General features: G+C 42.4%; 1 protein-coding gene across 6 annotated transcripts in view; it reads right to left on the bottom strand.

The window, feature by feature from the left end:
• enah (ENAH actin regulator) overlaps window positions 1-18,776 on the bottom strand; it is a 103,514-nt gene that overhangs the window by 35,808 nt on the left and 48,930 nt on the right. For all 6 annotated transcript variants that reach the window (XM_034900449.1, XM_034900448.1, XM_034900453.1 and 3 more), the window contains exons 2-3: window positions 13,785-13,950; window positions 12,091-12,268 (exon numbers count right to left, since the gene is read on the bottom strand). In XM_034900449.1, the coding sequence (XP_034756340.1) occupies window positions 12,091-12,268; window positions 13,785-13,950 (344 nt within the window). The remainder of the gene's footprint in view (window positions 1-12,090; window positions 12,269-13,784; window positions 13,951-18,776) is intronic.

The following is an 18,776-nucleotide window of genomic DNA, read 5'->3' as shown; positions in this document are numbered from 1 at the left end:
TGGGACCCTAACAATTACAGAGACATTTGTGTGAACAGTAGTGTGGGGAAGGTTTTCCGCAGTATCATTATTGCCAGAATAGTGTCCTTCCTTACCATTACATTACATGTCTATTAGCTGACGCTTTTATCTAAAGCTACTTACAATTGCTATGTACAGTATGCCAGAGGTGGCACGCCTCTAGAACAACTAGGGGTTAAATGTCTTGCTCAGGGACACATTGGTAGATGTACTGTAGTGGAAATCAAACACAAGTTTTCCACACCAAAGGCACATGTTATATCCACTGCACCATTACCAAGCACAATGTCTTAAGTAAAAATCAAATTAGCTCTTTACCGAAATATTGTACGTTAGATCACATTTACACTCTGCATACCCTTGTTAAAAACTACACCAAAATTAAATTAAAAATATTTGCATGTTGTACAGACTTTAAAAAAGCTTTTGACTAAATAAGGCATGATGGGCACAGAGAAATCCCTGAACAGAGATATCTGAATTTTGCAAAACAAACAAATCCAAAAGAAATACAATTTTAACAAAATACAGAGTCAGTGACCATGAGCTGGGAATTGAAAGAGGTCGACATTTAAAAGTGTGGAGACCAAGAGAGGAACATGTCTGTACACACTGCCACCAGGATATTTAAACAGAATTACTTGTCCTATGTACATATCCCAAATATGAAGACTTAAGAACCAAACATTTCCAAAAATTTGAAAAACCAATACCAGGCTTCACTATCCACAGCTTCCTGAAATTATTTTTTATTAGGGGAATATAAAAGCATGGCATGGCTAGTAGCTAAATATGTCTTCTCCTGCCACAATACAAGGCAAAATAAATAGAGAATTTTATGTTTTATCATTATTCTATTCTTTTTTATTGTTTCAAAGTACCCTTTGAGGGACATGCACATGATTTGTTTAGTATCTATAATTATATCAAAAGTATTCTGTTGTCCTTGTATTATTATATCAGATGTATTTACTCCTTTTTGTTGTTTATATGTATGTTTCTTCTTAGGCTTTGTCAACAAAGATGGATTTTTGTCATGCCAATAAAGCAAAATGAAATTGAATTGAGAGAGGTGGAGAGCGGTAGAGAGAGGTAGAGAGAGAGAGAGAGAGAGAGAGAGGTAGAGAGAGATACACGTATCAGAGCTGGGGTTGTGAAGAAGCTTGTTGTCATAAAATATTGAGCCCTCTCCTGGCAGCTCCTTACAGAGCTCTCCTTTTGGCAGAGAAAGGAGTCACCTCCAGGTTAAGAGAGTTGATAAACTGCAATTACTAGGACCAAATACATGGTACTCTTGAGATTTTATGTCCAGTTCCTACTGATCTCTAATTTGAGTCAGTTCTTCAATCTGGGCCCAGAAGCAGGAGCCCGAACCAGCTGTGACTGCAGACTGAATACCAAACAGTTTGCATTGTAGGCACAACCTAAAGAATGTATGAAGAAATAAAGCTCCGTTTGTAACACAGTTGGGAATGTGGCTGCCTAAGAGCCTTTTCAGAGTCAACGCATCCAATGTGACGTCAAAATGACGTAGATGTCGCTGGTGCACACAATTTTTTCAGAGGTGCGTGAAAAAGCTGAAATAGGAAGCCTGAACGAGGACTCTCAGAGCGACTGCAAGTCTCTCTTGTAAACTTACTGGGTTAAGATTAGTTCTTTTATGGTGAATGAAAGGCGTAGGTCATCCAATCAAATCAAGGCGTTGACGTCAATCCTGCTGCCAGTGTCTCTGCCCAATGTAAGTTGAGTGCAGATTTGAGTTGCGCATGCTCAGATTTACACGGTTTACGGCATAGCGTTTCATTCCTGATGAGAGTCAAGTCAGACCGGCTGTGGTCGAGTGCAAATGTTAGAAGTGCATGTTCAGATTTAAACGCTTTATGTCATAACTGTCATACTGAAATTAGTGAAATCCATGAACTAATAAACTTTTCTCATTACAAACAATAACAGAAGATGGGACTCATTTCAAAAAAGTTTTAGCTAGCTATGATAGTTTGGTTGCCAACGTTAGCTTAAAATGCCATTCAAGAGACAGCCTTTGTTGTTTGACTGCTATAGCTTGTAGCAAAGCTAGCAGTCATTTCAAAAACGTTTTAGCTATCAATGATTGACTGATTGATTTCTAACATTTGCTCAAAACACCATTCAAGTAACAGTCTTTGTTGTGTTAGATGCTAACTTGTAGCCAGCAGTGAACGAACTTGAATTAGTAGATCCATTTGTACTGTATCAACTTCTACATTGACAGAAGTCTCTCTTTAGCATCCTATGTGCTACTTGTCGCAAACTGAAATCTGCACTCGACTCACATTGGGCAGTGACAGCCAGTTCTGCCATTGTTTTTCTTCTTCTTCTAGTCTGTAGACATAGCTAAGTCAATAGCCTTTCCTCATTAGCGCCACCTCTTTTCAGGAGAAGCAGCTAGTGTTGCAACCATAGACAGTTAAAGAAGTGGACCAACAGATCCCATTGTTCTGGACGGAGACCAGTGAAGGAAAATAGAAGCACTTTTCCGGTGATAGCTGAGCGTTACGGCGCAGCCTCCAACTGGGCTTGATGACGTAGTTGTGACGTGGGCAACGTGTCTGCAAGTTGTAAATCTTCTGGTAGCTGGACCAAGAGAAAAATCTAACAATCATTCCCAATCAGCAGAGATGGAGAGGTAGGTATATGTTAGGAGATAACATAGACACAGGCTAATTACTGGTAACTAACATGCTAGTTAGTAATTAAAGCTAAACAGCTAATGGAAGCCCAAACTGTTTGCGGGCTTCTCCTGACAATACGGTGATTTGTCAACTATGCGACGGTGAGTCGAGGGGTTATGACGCAATCGTTAGCCTATTTTTACAAAAAACGTCTGCTGCGGAGCCATAGCGTGAGGTACAAGGTAACGGAGCCTTTAATACATTGTTGTGTTTCTTTAGAAATAAACAACGGACAAATTTTCTTTCTTTTAACGCTTCAGATGTAAAGTTATTCAATATCAAAGTGGCGCCAAAATAAATGGCAGTCAATGGGAGGCTACCTGCAGGTGATGATTAAAATGGTGCCATGTGAGCTTGGAGGAGAGAGGAGAAGAGATGATTATCCCCTTGGTTGCAACCACCAAGCGGGAGTGTAAAAAGTGACGGTGCTCTCATGACATCACATTTGCGCACGCCAGCTTGGCTGCGTCTCCTGTTCAACGCCCTTAATGGCTCATTTGTTGCATTGTCTCTGTGCTTCCTGCTGACATCGGTGTTTCAGCAGCAGAAAGTGAAATGGTTCTTTGAGGTGTGATTAGGACACTCCATCAATAACCATTATACCAACCTGGCACACACAGACCTGCTTCAAATTCTCTATCTGGCTTCCACCTCTGTCCCTTACCCCTGTTAACATTATCCATGCCTTTGTCACTTTAAACCTGCCTCGCCAATTATACACTATGTAGGGACTTCAGCGTTCACACACACTGCTACAAATTTACAGACTTCTCAATGACTTTCAATGTCTTGTTTGTTGTGATGCAAGGACTCAAAGCTATACGGTTATGTCATAAGCCTCATCTTGTAAAGCAGTAATTTCTTTCAAACTGCTGCTCTGACAACGTTCTAAGCCAAACTGAGGATTCTCCATTTGATTAACAAGAAAAATCATTTTAATTTCAGAAAATACCTCCTTGTATTTTTCACAAATTATGAGACTTCTGCTAACCCTGTTTTCATGAGCTTCATGTAACGCAGGATGATGAACTTGGTTCGATGCCTACCCTTGCATACCCTACCTATGCATTTTTAGTTAGTATTATCATCCAGTGGGAACAGAGCTGTTCTCTGTCTGCTTCCGTTTCTATCTTTGACTCCTTCACTGTGTTCTACAAGTAGAGGGATCATTTTAAAGCTTGTGGAGTCAGGAAGTCTAGGAAAGCAGTAGGAGTGACACCTATACCTCAGCCATCCTCACCTCCTGCGGATGGCTTCTGAACATTTGATTCCAACCCACTGCCCCGTTTGAATATCTCAGTGACATGGCAGATCATGTGTCAGAGTCAGACAACCTGCAAACATGAACTTATTATAGTTTCAGATCTGCCCAGCAACAAGTGGGCCGGGGGTAAGGTAAACACTGAGGTATTTGCAGTGGGGTTAGCATGCTGGACCTGACAAACAACAAGGGGGGTCAAAGCATCCAGACATGCAACTATTGAATTTTGATTATACATTGCTGTTTAGGTCATTTTTTTAAGGAAAGATTTCAACTAATGCTGTTTTTCTTTGTTTTACTGTATGATAGTGAATTGAACAACTGATGTTTTGACACAGCAACTTGTGATTGACCAAAAATGTATTCATTATTCAACAGATTCAATAAAAGAATTGATAATATCAATAATCCCTATAGGGATTGTCTGACGGTTGACAATAGATTGTATCACTTTTTTCCATCTTTTAATCAAAGCTATATGATGTTTTTACTGAGGTAAATATTGGCACCCACGACTTCATGTTTTCATAACTGTATCAGTTCATTTTATACCCCAAATTCACCCTGACGCATTTGATATACACAGATTTAACTTTTTCTTTTCTGATAATGATTTAGATATTGTGGAGTGTGGTCTAGACCTACTCTATCTGTAAAGTGTCTTGACAGAACTCTTGTTGTGATTTGATACTATGAATAACATTGAATTGAATTGAATAGATAACAGTGCTCTCTTTCTCCGAAATGTTAAATCTATATACCACCCTTTGTGCAGCCAGTGTAACGGACAGCAGATGAAACAGAAACATGATGCGCCTAATAAGAACACATTAGCCTGAACGCAAATATAAAATGTAATGAGTTGTGGGGTTTAAGATGTTAAAAGTCATTTTATTTGGAGTCAGTTGGGTCTACAATAACTGTCAGAAGGAACCACTCTCAGATGCAAAGGCCTAATTAATGAGCGACTGCAGAGCGTCAGACAAAAGAAAGTTGTGACTGCTGCAGTCATCAGGAAGTCTGGAATGGTAAGAAGGAAGCTTCTTCTAAGTACACTGAGAGGGACAGGACAGAATGTGGTTGCAAGAATTGCGAGTGTTTCAGCAGGCGTGTTACCCAAACTCGGTGGGTTTCTAGTCAAATCCTGAGGATTTGCGAGTCAGAGACACACATGAGTTGCCTTTAATTTTATCCTCCTCACCCCTGAGGGTGCTCTGAGACCCGGCTGATCTTCTGCTGATCGTGGTGTAGGCGCTGGACTCAGCAGCAGGCATGTCTGTGGACAGCTCAGTGAGGGGCCTCAGGAAAGCCTCCAGCCGCAGCAGCAGTCAGGGGAGACCAACAGCTGGGGACCTCTGAGCTTTCCTCTTCTATATCTTTTCATTTCTTTCCAAGCCTGACTGTCTCTCCATGTCTGAGTGTCTCTGCTGTTGTCCAGCAGTGTGTTTTCTGCCACTTTGTTGCCAGAGACCATGAGCTCATCCAGTGGGACAGATGGGGGGTTCGAAGGGGAGGGGTGTCACCATCTGATGAGCACAAACACATGCCAGACCCATGTGGTGCACTGTTTACACCATGTTAAACCACCCCCCCCCCGACCCGCAAAAAGCAGCTGGTCCTGGCCTGTTGGCCGCAAAAACTGAAAATAAAGGAGCACATATTACATGTCTCCATGGAGACAAGCTACTGCTGTGTCTCAAAAAAAGATACATTTTTTCATCAACTTCATTAAGTCATTAATTACATTTTTACACAGGGGGAGTTAATTTGCAATTAACGGGTCCGTCTATATTAGCCTTTGAGTGCGTTTACTTTTCATCTTTTAACTTTCTTTTATTTTCTACTCATGGTTAAATATTTCCATTTTGGCCTCACCCCATTATCTGACATCCTATAAAGTAATCAGTTGATCATTTTCTTATAATAAATGTTAGCTGCAGTAGCAGATGCTAATATTCAACTGAGTGTGTGTTTGTATGTGTGTGTGTGTGTGTGTGTTTGTGTGTGTGTGTGTGTGTCTGGATGTGAGTGAGCTCAGAGTTGTGAAATTACATCCCTTCCTTGAGTCAGAGGAAGAGACACTGTCCTTTTGAGTCACAGCTGCATTCACTGATGTGTGCCTGAGCACTAATAGATGAAAGCGCACGCACGCAAATCAGATGGGAGGTGGGGTGTAACTTTCTTACTTTACGTTTCTCCACATGGAAAGCAAGATTAACATTAACAACATTTGTATATAGTGAAAAAGATACACACAGAAATTTTCACATGTATAAAACTGGGCATACGCCAGATCACAAATTGCAAATTAAAGTTATTGGTGTGAAAGTAGTGAAATATCCACAAAAATTATAAAAATCAATGATTTTATGAAATATTGGTGGATATAAATTGTAAGATTTGCCACGTTACAGAGCCAGAAAAGACCTGCACATTTTCACGGCAAGTTCATTTTTTATACATCCCAAAAGTGTCCGTTAAAACCAGAATATACAACATGAGGCCCCTGGTCCTGTGCAGGGTAAACACTATGGACTGTACACACAGTGTACTACATGTGCTATGGAGACAACATGGACTCCTAATGTGGAACATGCTAATGTAACACAGTAAAACACAGCACAACACTGCTGGTCTGAAAAACTGTCTGACCAGGTGAATTGATGTTACTGTAGGTTTGAAAAGCCCACAGCCCACTGGATTAAATGACTACAGGCCTGTCTCCCTGACATCTGTAGTCATGAAGTCCCTTGAAAGACTGGGGTTGGCCCACCTAAAGGACATCACAGTCCCCTTGCTAGACCCGCTGCAGTTTTCCTACAGGGCTAACAGGTCTGTGGATGATGCAGTCAACTAGGGACAGCATTAAATCCTGCAACACCTCGACTTCCCAGGGACATATTCAAGGATCCTGTTCGTGGACTTCAGCTCGACGTTCAACACCATCATCCCAGACATTCTCAGTACCAAACTCACCCAGCTCACTGTGACAGCCTCCACCTGTCAGTGGATCACAAAACGGGCTGAGGAATATCATATCCAGCACCCAGACTATTAGCACTGGCGCTCCCCAGGGGTTTGTGCCCTCCCCACTGCTCTTCTCCCTCTACACCAGTAGCTGCATCTCAGGAGACCCATCTTTTAAATGAATGAAGTCCGCTGACGACACAACGGTCATCGACCTCATCCGGGACGGTGATGAGTCGGCCTAAAGACGGGGGGTTGATCAGCTGGCTTGTTGGTGCGGTCAGAACAACCTTGAGCTTAACACGCTCAAAACTGTGGAGATGATTGTGGACTTCCGAAGGAGCCCCCCCATCACCATACTCAACAGCCTTGTGTCTGCTGTGGAATCCTTCAGGTTTCTGGGATCCACTAGATCCCAGGACCAGAAGTGGGAGCCCAACACTGACACCATCATCAAGAAGGCCCAGCAGAGGCTGTACTTCCTGCGGCAGCTCAGGAAGCTCCACCTGCCAAAGGAGCTGCTGACCCACTTCTACACAGCCATCATCCAGTCTGTCCTCTGCAAGCCCATCACTGTCTGGTTTGAATCTTCCACCAAAAAGGACAGGAGCAGACTACAACAGACAGTTAGGAGTGCAGAAAAGATCATCGGGGCCAACCTGAGCTGCGTTCATGACTTATACACTTTCAGAGTTAGGAAACGTGCAGGAACCATCACTGCAGACCCATCTCACCCAGACACAACCTGTTCCAGCTTCACCCCTCTAGTAGGCGTTGCCGAGTATTGTACGCCAAAACCAACAGACTCAGGAACAGTTTCTCTCCACAAGCCATTACTCTGATGAACAGCGGACTTCTGACTCCCAGTGTCAGGTTCAATTCCTGTGCAATAACCCAGCAACATTTTCTCCAATCAGTATCTGTTTCATGGTTCCACTCATTATTTATTTATCATTCTTTGTTTCAGAGCTGTTTATACTGTTCATATTGTAATAAAATGTCTCATATTATAACATAATACTAATTTCTTCCAGCGTCCTTTGTACTTTGCTGTCTTCAATACAATATTGCCTAAACCTGCCTATATTGTTTCTGTTTATAGTGTGAATATATGGTTTGTTTTGTGCTTTATGAGTAAGTTCATTGTGAACAAGACGATCCAAAGCAAAAGTCCTCGTTTGTGTCCTCAAACCTGGCAAATAAAGCAGATTCTGATTCTAAAGTTGGCATTGAGCCAGGAAGGGAGCATCACAGCAAGACATTAAAATCTTCACACAGGGGGAGTTAGACAGTTGCAGAGAGAGGGAGGGGGAGGGGGGAGAGGTAGATCCAGCCCCAGATGTTGCTGAACCCGGCCAGCGCCAAAGTGACGTGAACAGCCAACTCTAAAGATGAGGAAATTGTTGACTACACTGACAGACTAAATATTCGCCTGTGTTAGTCTGTTTACAGGTTTAAAAAGCGCAACCATAGTGTTGTCTAGTGGGGCTTCATATTAAAGTTATCAGAAGGAGGGGGGGGATATATTCCTACTTTATAGCAAAAGACGTGATGGAAAAAGTTAAACTTTGTAGCATAGCGATTAACTTTTTTTACACAGGCTACTACCTATCAAACACTTGAGAGATGTTAAACCAGTACCTAGTTCCTATTTAGAACTTGATTTGATCTTACAGATTGGATCTTCCTTTCTTTGTCCTGGTTGTTCCTCCATTGAGATGTCGTGATACTAGTCACCACTTTTAGTTTCATCTACTTTCTTTTTAATAATATGCAGGCTTCAGTCATTACCAGGCAAATCTTCAAACTGGCAGCGTTATCAAATTACCTTGAGGTAAATATAGACAATGGTCAAAATGGAAATATGTACTGATATTTTTTGCTAATATTATCTTTTCCTAATGCTAACATCTTTAGTCAGCTGCAGGATTTATAAATGCGCTTTGATTGGCAGATGTGAGAAAATAGATCATCCCATTAACTGGCTGCTAAGAGCTCAGGCTGGAAGGGTTCATCAAGAAAACTCAAGTCTGTTTAAGTAAAAGTGCAGGCTTCTTTCTCTAGGTTTATCCAATCAATCCAATCCAGTTTATTTCTATAGCATATTACAAGCACATACAAACACAAAGTTACCAAAGTGCTGCACAGAAAACTCAAACATACAAAACAAGTAATATAAAATATTGTAAAAACAAAATAAGAGCATCAGATTTAAAAAATAAAAAATAGATAAAATGAATAAATACTAAAATAAAGTAAAACAATAAGAGACATCAGAGGACCACACAACTCACATGGAGTTAAAGGCCAAAAAAATGGAAATGTGTCTTTAGACAAGACTTTAAACTCAACTGTTGGGGCTGTTCGGACATGGAGGGGCAGAGCGTTCCAGAGTTTAGGTCCAACCACAGAAAAGGCCCTGTCCCCCCAAGTTTTAAGTCTTGTCTTGGGGACCACAAGCTGGAGCTGGCTCTCTGACCTCAGGTCCGAGATATATGTTGGGGCCAGTCCATTCCCAGCTTTAAAAACAAACAATAAAATCTTAAAATCAATCCTAAAACGTACAGGAAGCCAGTGCAATGAGGCAAGAATTTATAGAAGTTATATGAGCGCGCTTTTTGGTTCCAGTTAAAAGACGTGCAGCAGAATTTTGGACTAACTGTAACCGTTGAAGTAAGGGCTGCACGATTATAGCAAAAATGATAATCACGATTATTTTCATCAAAATTTTGATCGCAATTATTCTCACGATTATTTGTTGATTTTAACCAAAACAAATTCTATCGTCACATAGGCTATTTATAACTGCGAGAGGGAGTGTGATGGATGCTACTCACAGAGAGACGGCTGAATCATTATGAACGGGTCCAGCACGGGTCGAACGGCGGAAAACATACGTTGTCTGTATGTATCTTCACTGCACTGTATTTTTATGAACAATGATATTCTCGCATTGGGTCACATCTCTGGCCCAGGTCCAGCAGCTCCGTCTCACACGCTATTACTCTACCTACTGAAGTTAGTTGCATTCAATAACTTCTTCTGTGTTCTTTGCCATGGCGGCCGCGATAGCAGAGTTACCTGCGGAAACACTGGTACCCCTCATTCTTAACAATATACAGCTGTGTTAATAAAAAATTTAAACTGTGGACAAATGTCAGAAGTGTGGACCAGACCGCTGTGGGGCAAGGCGCGGAGTAAGAGGAGAGAGAGCAGAGGAGAGATTCAACACAGGCATGGCTTTACATACAAAATGGGACATATAACGCACAATTAAACCATATTAATAAAAAAAAGCATTGAAGCGGATGCGAGGACATTAGCACCGGTGCGTCCTAGAGGAGCTAACTGCTAAGAGACGCTACTAGCACCGACTAGCACTGGTCACTGCTGTTGTCTGAAAAACAACAGTCGGGACAAAATGTTGCGTTTACTGGTAAACTGGTAAACCTTAAGCCCGACGCATAACCGACTGCTATCTGTTGAGTTTTCCTTCCGTTACTCTGTCCTCTGTAACTGTCTACATCTTGAAACTAAGCTGCACGGGGTGCAGGGAACTACTCTGACTGGCTCATTAGCAGACGGCTTTACGGAGCGGTAGATTGGCTTTGCAAAAAACCCGGAGCGTTCTATGAAATGGCGCTTAAAAAAAAAAAAAAACGCTCGATCACGCAAATGTGATCATGGGAAGTCAAAATCGTCATCGCGATTAAAATTCGATTAATTGTGCAGCCTTAGTTGAAGTGCTTTGCGACTTATACCGATATAAAGTGCATTACAGTAGTCTAAACGAGAAGAAATAAAAGCATGTGTAGCTTGTTCAAAACTGTTAAAAGACAAAAACAGTTAAGCTAAAAGGCGAAGATGATAAAAACTTGATTTCACGACTGCATTTATTTGTTTGTCAAGTTTAAAATCACTGTCTAATTTTACCCCAAGGTTAGTTACAACAGGATGCACAAAATTATTGAGGGGGCCCAAGTCTATCATAGAGTTAGTGGGGCCAAACTGCATGATCTCTGTTTTATTCTCATTTAGTTGTAAAAATGTTTGGGCTTACCACGCTTTGACGTCATTTAAACAGTCAAGTAGGGGTGTCGGGGGGCTGCCTTTCTGCTTTCTTATTGGTATATAAATTTGACAATCATCAGCATAAAGATGTTAGGAGATGCCATGCTTTTTAAAAACTATTCCAAGTGGAAGAAGGTACAGTGCAAAAAGAATAGGACCAAGAATAGATCACTGGGGGACTCCACAGTTAAGAGGCACAGATGATGAGGTAAAGTCCCCCATTTTAACAAAGAAGCATCTCCCTGAAAGATATGACTGGAACAATTTTAAGGCAGTCCCCCTGACCCCCACACAGTTTTCCAAGCAAGATAATAGAATTGTGTGGTCAAGTGTGTCGAAAGCAGCAGTGAGATCTAAAAGCACTAAAATGGCTGAATCACCAGAATCCGTCACATTTATATTGTTCCCCTGGCACAGAGTAACTATGGAGCCAGCAAGTTCCGTACCAGTATTACGGCTGCATTGTAATGCTCAATACGTGTTCATGTTTCAGAGTAAAAGCACTGGTGTTCTAACCTCTGCTTGTCTTTGATTCTGAAATGGGAACTAGAAACAATTAAGATTCTCAGCGATTTTATGATAGCAGAATAGTATTCTGATCAACAGCTTATATCCCTTATACAACAATCAGACAATGACGTTAGACCTGTTTAAAGTGGACTTGGCCTGTTTGGTCCTGTAAGTAGGCCAGGTCTGCAGCTTGTCTGTGGAACAAAAACCTGGACAAAGTGGCTTTTTGTTGCTTGATTTCATGTAAGACATCTTAATCTTTAAATCAATTTAAATGATGCTCTATGCTGTAAATAATTATAAAAATGTCCTCACTACCAACACCGATAAATCCCACTCAATGTTCACAAAAGTCTAAGTAAGGAAAAGTGAATATGGACAAATCTAGTGCCAAAAAACTGTTGAGCTGACGGTCCACTTCATATCATATGCTGATTCCGAGTGGCAGTGGAGCGTCCTGGTAGCCCAATGCTTAAAGCTCTTCCACATATCCTCAACATGGCCAGGAGTGTATCAATCTGTGCAAAACACCACACAGAGCAGGCCTACCTGAGTCCTGGGAGTTGAGCACCTCCAAGGCGTGCATCATGGCACTGGCAAACACGTTGGCGTCCTCCTTGCTGCCGAAGTTCAGGCCGTAGACCTGCCGGGCGTCCCGCCACTGGTGGAAGGTCTGCGTGGCCTGGTTGTACTTCAGCCCCTTGGGAATGGCACAGTTTATCACCACCTGGAGAGGTCCATGATGAGCGGGTGGGGAAAGGGAAATGAGGAAAGAGGAAATATCTTTTAGAAATGATTAATGAGGTAGCATTTTTAAAGTAACCCAATCGGAAACTGTTTGAATCACAGCTTGATGTGCAGAGCAACTAAGAACATTGCAATGTTTCTGATGTGCCGAGAGTTTAAGCTGACAGGAAATAGCCTTGTGGAAAGGAAAGCTTGAATGGAGCAGCATGTTTTAAGGCTGACCTGAGATTTAGGGCTCTTTCTTTCAGTAAGGACGCTCACTCTTCCCACCTGCCGCTGCGCTCAGGTGCTAACAACACTCCCAAATACAGGAAAAGCCCAAACTCATCAAACATTGGAAAAGTCAAAACTCAACAAAAACAAAGTGACAACACTGGGGCTCTGCAGCCATTATGTGCTAAAAGCTCCTTTTTACAGTACCTGCTCGTAAATAGACTTTATGATCCACTCACTCTGTCTTCAAGGCGCTTTGGATGCTAACCTCAGGGATGCTTAATGTCCTGGGCACACGGCCAAGCAGAAACGCAGAGTCAAGAGTTATTAAGAACCTTAAAGACTGGGACTCTCTTCAGCCTCCATGCACACAGCGTGAAGGATCTTCATCTGCATAATAATGATATAAAATCACTTTTCATCTGATTCAGCTGAAACCCAATTGTCTAATGTGGTTTAATCCTTGTGTCATCTCATGTCCAAACTAATAAGAGCCTGAATCCAAACCATTCTCCTACAGGGACGATTGTCTTTCAGAAATCTCACAGTGACACAGAGAGGAAACCTTTCTGAGACCTGCCTTGATAAAGCCATAAGTTCTCCTGAGCACCGTAACAAGTGGGACCCCTTGGCTGAAAGAGAGACAGAGCAGGGACCCCCTCCTACATATATTGTATAAAATGAACTTTTATATTAAACTGGGCCTACAATAACGTGTAGGACGCCCTAAAGCCTTTATACATACCTTTTTAAATCAGTGAATACTAAGCTATTTAAATATTGTCGTATTTGTAATAATTGTCAGCTGTGGATGGCCATAGTGACTACCTGGACTATAAACCAATAATCAGCGAGGATTATATATTCGCTAACTGAGAATCTGCCTAAACCTGCTTAGACAGATGTCCCGATCCCTTTTGATTATTTGGTAAGGTTACAGTAGGATGAGTCAGTCCAGCGTCAGAGCCTCATTTATGATTACATTATCCCTGTTTTCTCGTCTGCTGCCATTTTGATTTACTCTTCATCCATAAGTATTTCTAATGTCAATGATACAATTGTTGCTCTAAGCTGCTCTTTGTAACAGAAATTCTGTTCTTACTGATGAAATAATTCCACTCCGTTCCACTTTGTCAGCAACGCTCACAGATGTTTAAACCCAACACCACTGTCTGTTTCAGAAAATAGAGATTTCAGATTTCAGCAGTTCAACCTTGACTTCTACTGTAAATGAAGTGCTGGATCAGACCAACTGACTCCCTGTGTATGTGTGGTCCACCCACCTGGTGATCCTGGATCTTGCGTCCAACTACGCGGAAGGCGTTGTTGCCCGTATGGTGGTAGATGTGGACCCTGCTGAAGCCCGTGGACCCTCCAGCTGGGACCCACTTCTTATTGGCGTCGTCGTACACCATGACAGCGGCTCGCGCCTGGCAGATACTCTGTTCACTGCAGACACACAAAGACAGGAAATCACGGTACAATCACGCATTTCAGCTACTGATAATACCTCCAAAACACGGTGTACGATGGTTTACTATTGGCAACCGGAGGGAAATAGACAAACATCTTTAAGACCTCGTTCTAAACTAAGACGCAATGGGACTACTGCTAGAAACTGCTTTCGCAAAACAGACCAAATTCTGACTCAATCACTATCTGTAGCTAAATATTTCAGCAAGTCTCCTACTACTGCACAGGCTGACCCAGTAATGCCAAATATTACCTTTAATTTGAAAACTATAGTGGCTTGTTTAACTCCTTTCACTTTTTTTAAAGTCAAACTAAGTTTGTGATATTACATGTTTTGTCCTGAAACTGTCACTGTGTCTGTTTGTGCTATCAGTGAGTGTATATGTTTGGTTTAAACAGCTTTATATTAATAATAATCCTGTTTATGGTTCTCTTAAACACACAGAAGAGTCAAGGAGGACAACAGATGAAAACAGAGCCAGAATGGGGACTTAAAACAGAGGGGACATGAAGACAGAACGGGGCGTGAGGCCAGAGACAGAAAGGGGACATGAAGACGGAGACAGAAGGGGACATGAAGACAGAAGGGGACATGAAGACAGACACAGAATGGGGAAATTAAGACAGTAGGGGACATGAAGACGGAGAAAGAAGGGGGACATGAAGACAGATACAGAAGGGGACATGAAGACAGAAGGGGACATGAAGACAGAAACAGAATGGGGAAATTAAGACAGTAGGGGACATGAAGACGGAGAAAGAAGGGGGACATGAAGACAGAGACAGAAGGGGACATGAAGACAGAGACAGAGTCATTAAACTGCAGTTACAACCCACCAGCACCAGGTGGAGCTGACATCAGATCCATTCAGACCATTTCAGCCTTGATCACCAAACTAATGAATGTGTATTTATTATCTGTCACTAAATAACAAGCTCACAGGGAGTTCAGTGACATGTGACCAGTAGGCACCTAGCAGGTTAGTTGGTATCACAGTTTCACTCTTACAAGGCCAATTAAAATCAGCAGCAGAGGCTAAGATATCATTTCCCATGATACCTTCAACTTCAATTATTTTGTTAGACCATGGCTGATAAATAAGGGTAATTTTCTCGGAAAATCTTGTCCTGAGACAGACAATATAGTCTCCTCCTGACAAGTAACAACTACTAATACCAGAAACACAGGTCACAATATGATCCGAACACTCAGACCACATACAGAGGTTGTCTGTACCGCATCATTCTAACAGCATTGAGAACGGGAACATGTCCTGGGCCACATTAAGGACCGCTTACTTAACAGTGAGCAGAACTACGGACACATTTACTGGCTTTGTCCACAACTGCGCTATAGGCAGCTCTGTGAATCTTGGCTGTCTGTATTTAAAAACAGTAGTATTTTGAGAGTATTTCTCACACCACAGAAAGCGGTTGTGTCGGCGGCATGGAGGTCCCGGGGGGGCGCCGGGAGACAATAATCTCATCAAATGCACCTTAATTCACCAATATGTAGGACATCACTGCAGACATTCAATTCTTACTTTGCAACTTCTGCTTTTGCTAATAGGAAGGCGGCGGGCCCGAGTGGTGGTCAAATACACAAACACACACACACTCTCTCTCACACACACACACACACACACACAAACACACACACCCTTACTAATGTGCTTCATAATGACAACAGAAGCTGAAGTGTGGTAGCGTTCTCTAGCAGCAAATGATCTCATGTTATCATTTGTTGTTTTCTCCCATGATGCATTAAACACCTCAGCACATATGGAAGTGACTAACTGTGAGCAGAAACTAACTGGAGAGGAGAAAAGAAATCAATCAGGAGAATTCATTCACAAACTTTTACAGAACCTGCAAGCACATAATTAAACCTTACATCTTTAATTGACACAGAGCAGCAGCTACAGTGCTTCCATGACTGGATGAAGTATAGGGTAAAGTCATCCGCATTCAGCTTTATGTGCATAATAGAGATTTCAGCAGACACACATCTTTATGTTATAAACGTGTGGTATATGTAGAGGTAGTTTGATGCATGCTGACATTTTAACAGAAAGGTGATTTCTGATTCATTCAGAGTTACACAGCCGCTGGGAGCCACTCAAAGCTGCAGGATTCCGCTGCTAATTCTTCATGTGTCCATGGAGTTGGTGGGACGACTTTTTGACCAGGTGCAGGGACTTCCTGGTGTTACTGACTGCAGTCACATGGATGTGTGAGTGAGCCGTCTAAGGACCGTCTGATCTGGGCCTGCGCTGCTCTCATGATTACATGCAGCCAATCAAAGAGGGCCCTTTAAACACTCAAGAATAATGATTGCGTTGCTGCATGTTTTGTTGACTGTAGTCACTTTGGTCGGATGGAATGTCAGCGTGTTCTCATACCATAGAATCAATGCAGGACCACTGCAGAGACCACAGGCTCTGCCTGCAAGACACACACACACACACACACGCATACATACACACACACGGCATGTATGTGTGGTGGATGTACTGTGGTTTGAAGGGTGATTCAGCTGAAAGCCCCAGTGCTCTACTTTTTTAGAAGCGCTGTGAGCAAGAAGTCAGAGGAATCCATCCCAAAGTGTTTGGAGAGGAAGGATATGTGGCTTCTAAAAGAAGGAAAACAACATGAGGCATTAAAGAGTAAATGTGAGGAGCACAGAGACATTGCAGCTTTTCCCTGGTGGTCCCATAAATGCTGGAGAATTCCTTTGACATTAATGCTTTCTTTCCTTGAGCCACAATCATCTTTTTTAATCATTTGCATTACTGGCTGCAGCATTGTTAATAAGTGATATGATGTCAGATGGGTTTCTGCTTGTTAAGAACCTGACTGGTGTGATCTAATCCTGTTGACCCCCCCAGTCTCTCCCCTGAGACCACACTATCAGCATGTCTGCATAAAGGGCCAGTTGTATATTGCATTGCGGTCTCTATGTTTCTCTCAAAAGCCATCTGTAGAGTTACTGCGTACACCTCAGACATACAGTGTGTTTCTGGGCTGGGCTTTAACTTAGACTGTATAATGTCTCAATACGAGACAGAAAAAAACTATAAAAATTATGCTTTTATTTTGATTTCCAAGGTGAGTAAACAGCTTGAAAGACACAGCAGAGCAATCCAGATATCCCTCTGCCTCTAGCTCAGTTACACACACACACACACACACACACACACACACACACACACACACACACACACAGATATGAAAAATTCGCAGATCTGAGAATAGGAATGGGGAATAGGATATGAGATGAGAATATCTCCTTCATTAATGTTAATGAGGCTCTGATTTAAGAACGGCTCTGATTTCAAAGAGGAACATAACAGCTGCAGGGGCTTCACCGCCATAATGTCACATCCTGCCAGGATTGAAGGGAGGGGCGGGGGTGTACAGAGAGCAACAGAGCTAGGAGTACAGAGAGGACGAGAGCAGAATAAAGACTGGATCCCAGATGGTCCTCTGTAGACCATCGGCCCGCTACTCTCCTGTGGGTAACCTTCTTATCTTTGGCTACAAAATAAAAACCAGAGAAGCAGCAAGACATCCCCTGACTGTACTGAGTCACGCCATCACTGCTACGGGTGGAAAGTGTGATCGGCTCACTGCTGAAGGCCAAGGTTACATAACAAGCCAAGCATCTCAGAATAGAAACTAACCAAAAAGGGCTAAGTGAAACTCACTGATTGTGTTTGACAAAGCCATAGTGAAAGAAGAGTCCGGCCAAGGGTTCTGGGTTTGGGGTTAGGTTTAGTCTTTAGTCTTGCTCATGGTGACCACTGGTATGATGATCTCATTTAATTTTAGAGCTGTTAGTATTAATTAGGAATCATAGCAATGTCACCCATCTAATGTGTTCTTAATCATTGAATGTGGAACCCTAATTAGTATAACTCATCAGCTTTACGTATAACCCTTCACTGCACATATTGTATTGAAGGGCTGAATGATAATCAGGCTTCTGGGTTGTTATAGACACAGACTGTAAAAATATTAGAAGAAGCTTCCGGCTCTGAACAGTGAAGCCAGAGCTGAAGGTCCTTAAAGTTGTATTCTCTCTAACTTCCAGTGGGGGGGGGGGCTTGTTAAAGCTGTATTGCGGGGGCGGGGGCGGGGGGGGGGGGGGGGGGGGGGGGGGGGGGGGGGGGGGGGGGGGGTGCTCCTTAAAGCTGCATTCTCTCTAACTTCCAGCAGGGTGAGACGGTTATGGCTGCAGCCTGGAGCGTCCCATGTCATCCGTCACGTCTCATGCGGTCTCGTCATGCCGAGGTGTATCCAGCTGTAAATTCAGAGGGTCAAAAATACGAAATACGAAATACGAATAATTTTCCAGATGGATTCACTGGTAAATTCGCAACCACCTTTGATGCAGTCAATTGAAAAACGTTTAAAACTGTTAAAGTAACAATTTTGCCATACATGTAGTTTGCTCATTTCTGAATGTTATGGTTGTGTTGTTCCATATTAACTACATTTGATGAAACCTGCATCAGCGATGCAGCCATTTCTGCCAACGAACAGCAGGATTTCCTGTGGAGGGATCTGCACACAAGATCAAGAATACAAAAATAAACATTTTACACTCTTTCCAAGACTCTTTTTAATTTTATATTCTAAATTGTGTTCACACTTCACTGGGACATTGCTGCAAATACAACTGCTTATCAGCATGGCGAGAGCATTCAACTGGATAGCTCTACTTGTTGTGGGTTGGGGTTTTTGTTTGGGGTTATTTTCCGGTTTTGCCTTCCCTGTGTTGTCGTCCCGGTTTTCTCCCT

This window comes from Etheostoma cragini, chromosome 18 (genome assembly GCF_013103735.1).
Source record: "Etheostoma cragini isolate CJK2018 chromosome 18, CSU_Ecrag_1.0, whole genome shotgun sequence".
Taxonomy (NCBI): domain Eukaryota; kingdom Metazoa; phylum Chordata; class Actinopteri; order Perciformes; family Percidae; genus Etheostoma; species Etheostoma cragini.
Note: the sequence above shows the minus strand (reverse complement) of the source record. Positions and strands in the feature narration are given on the sequence as shown.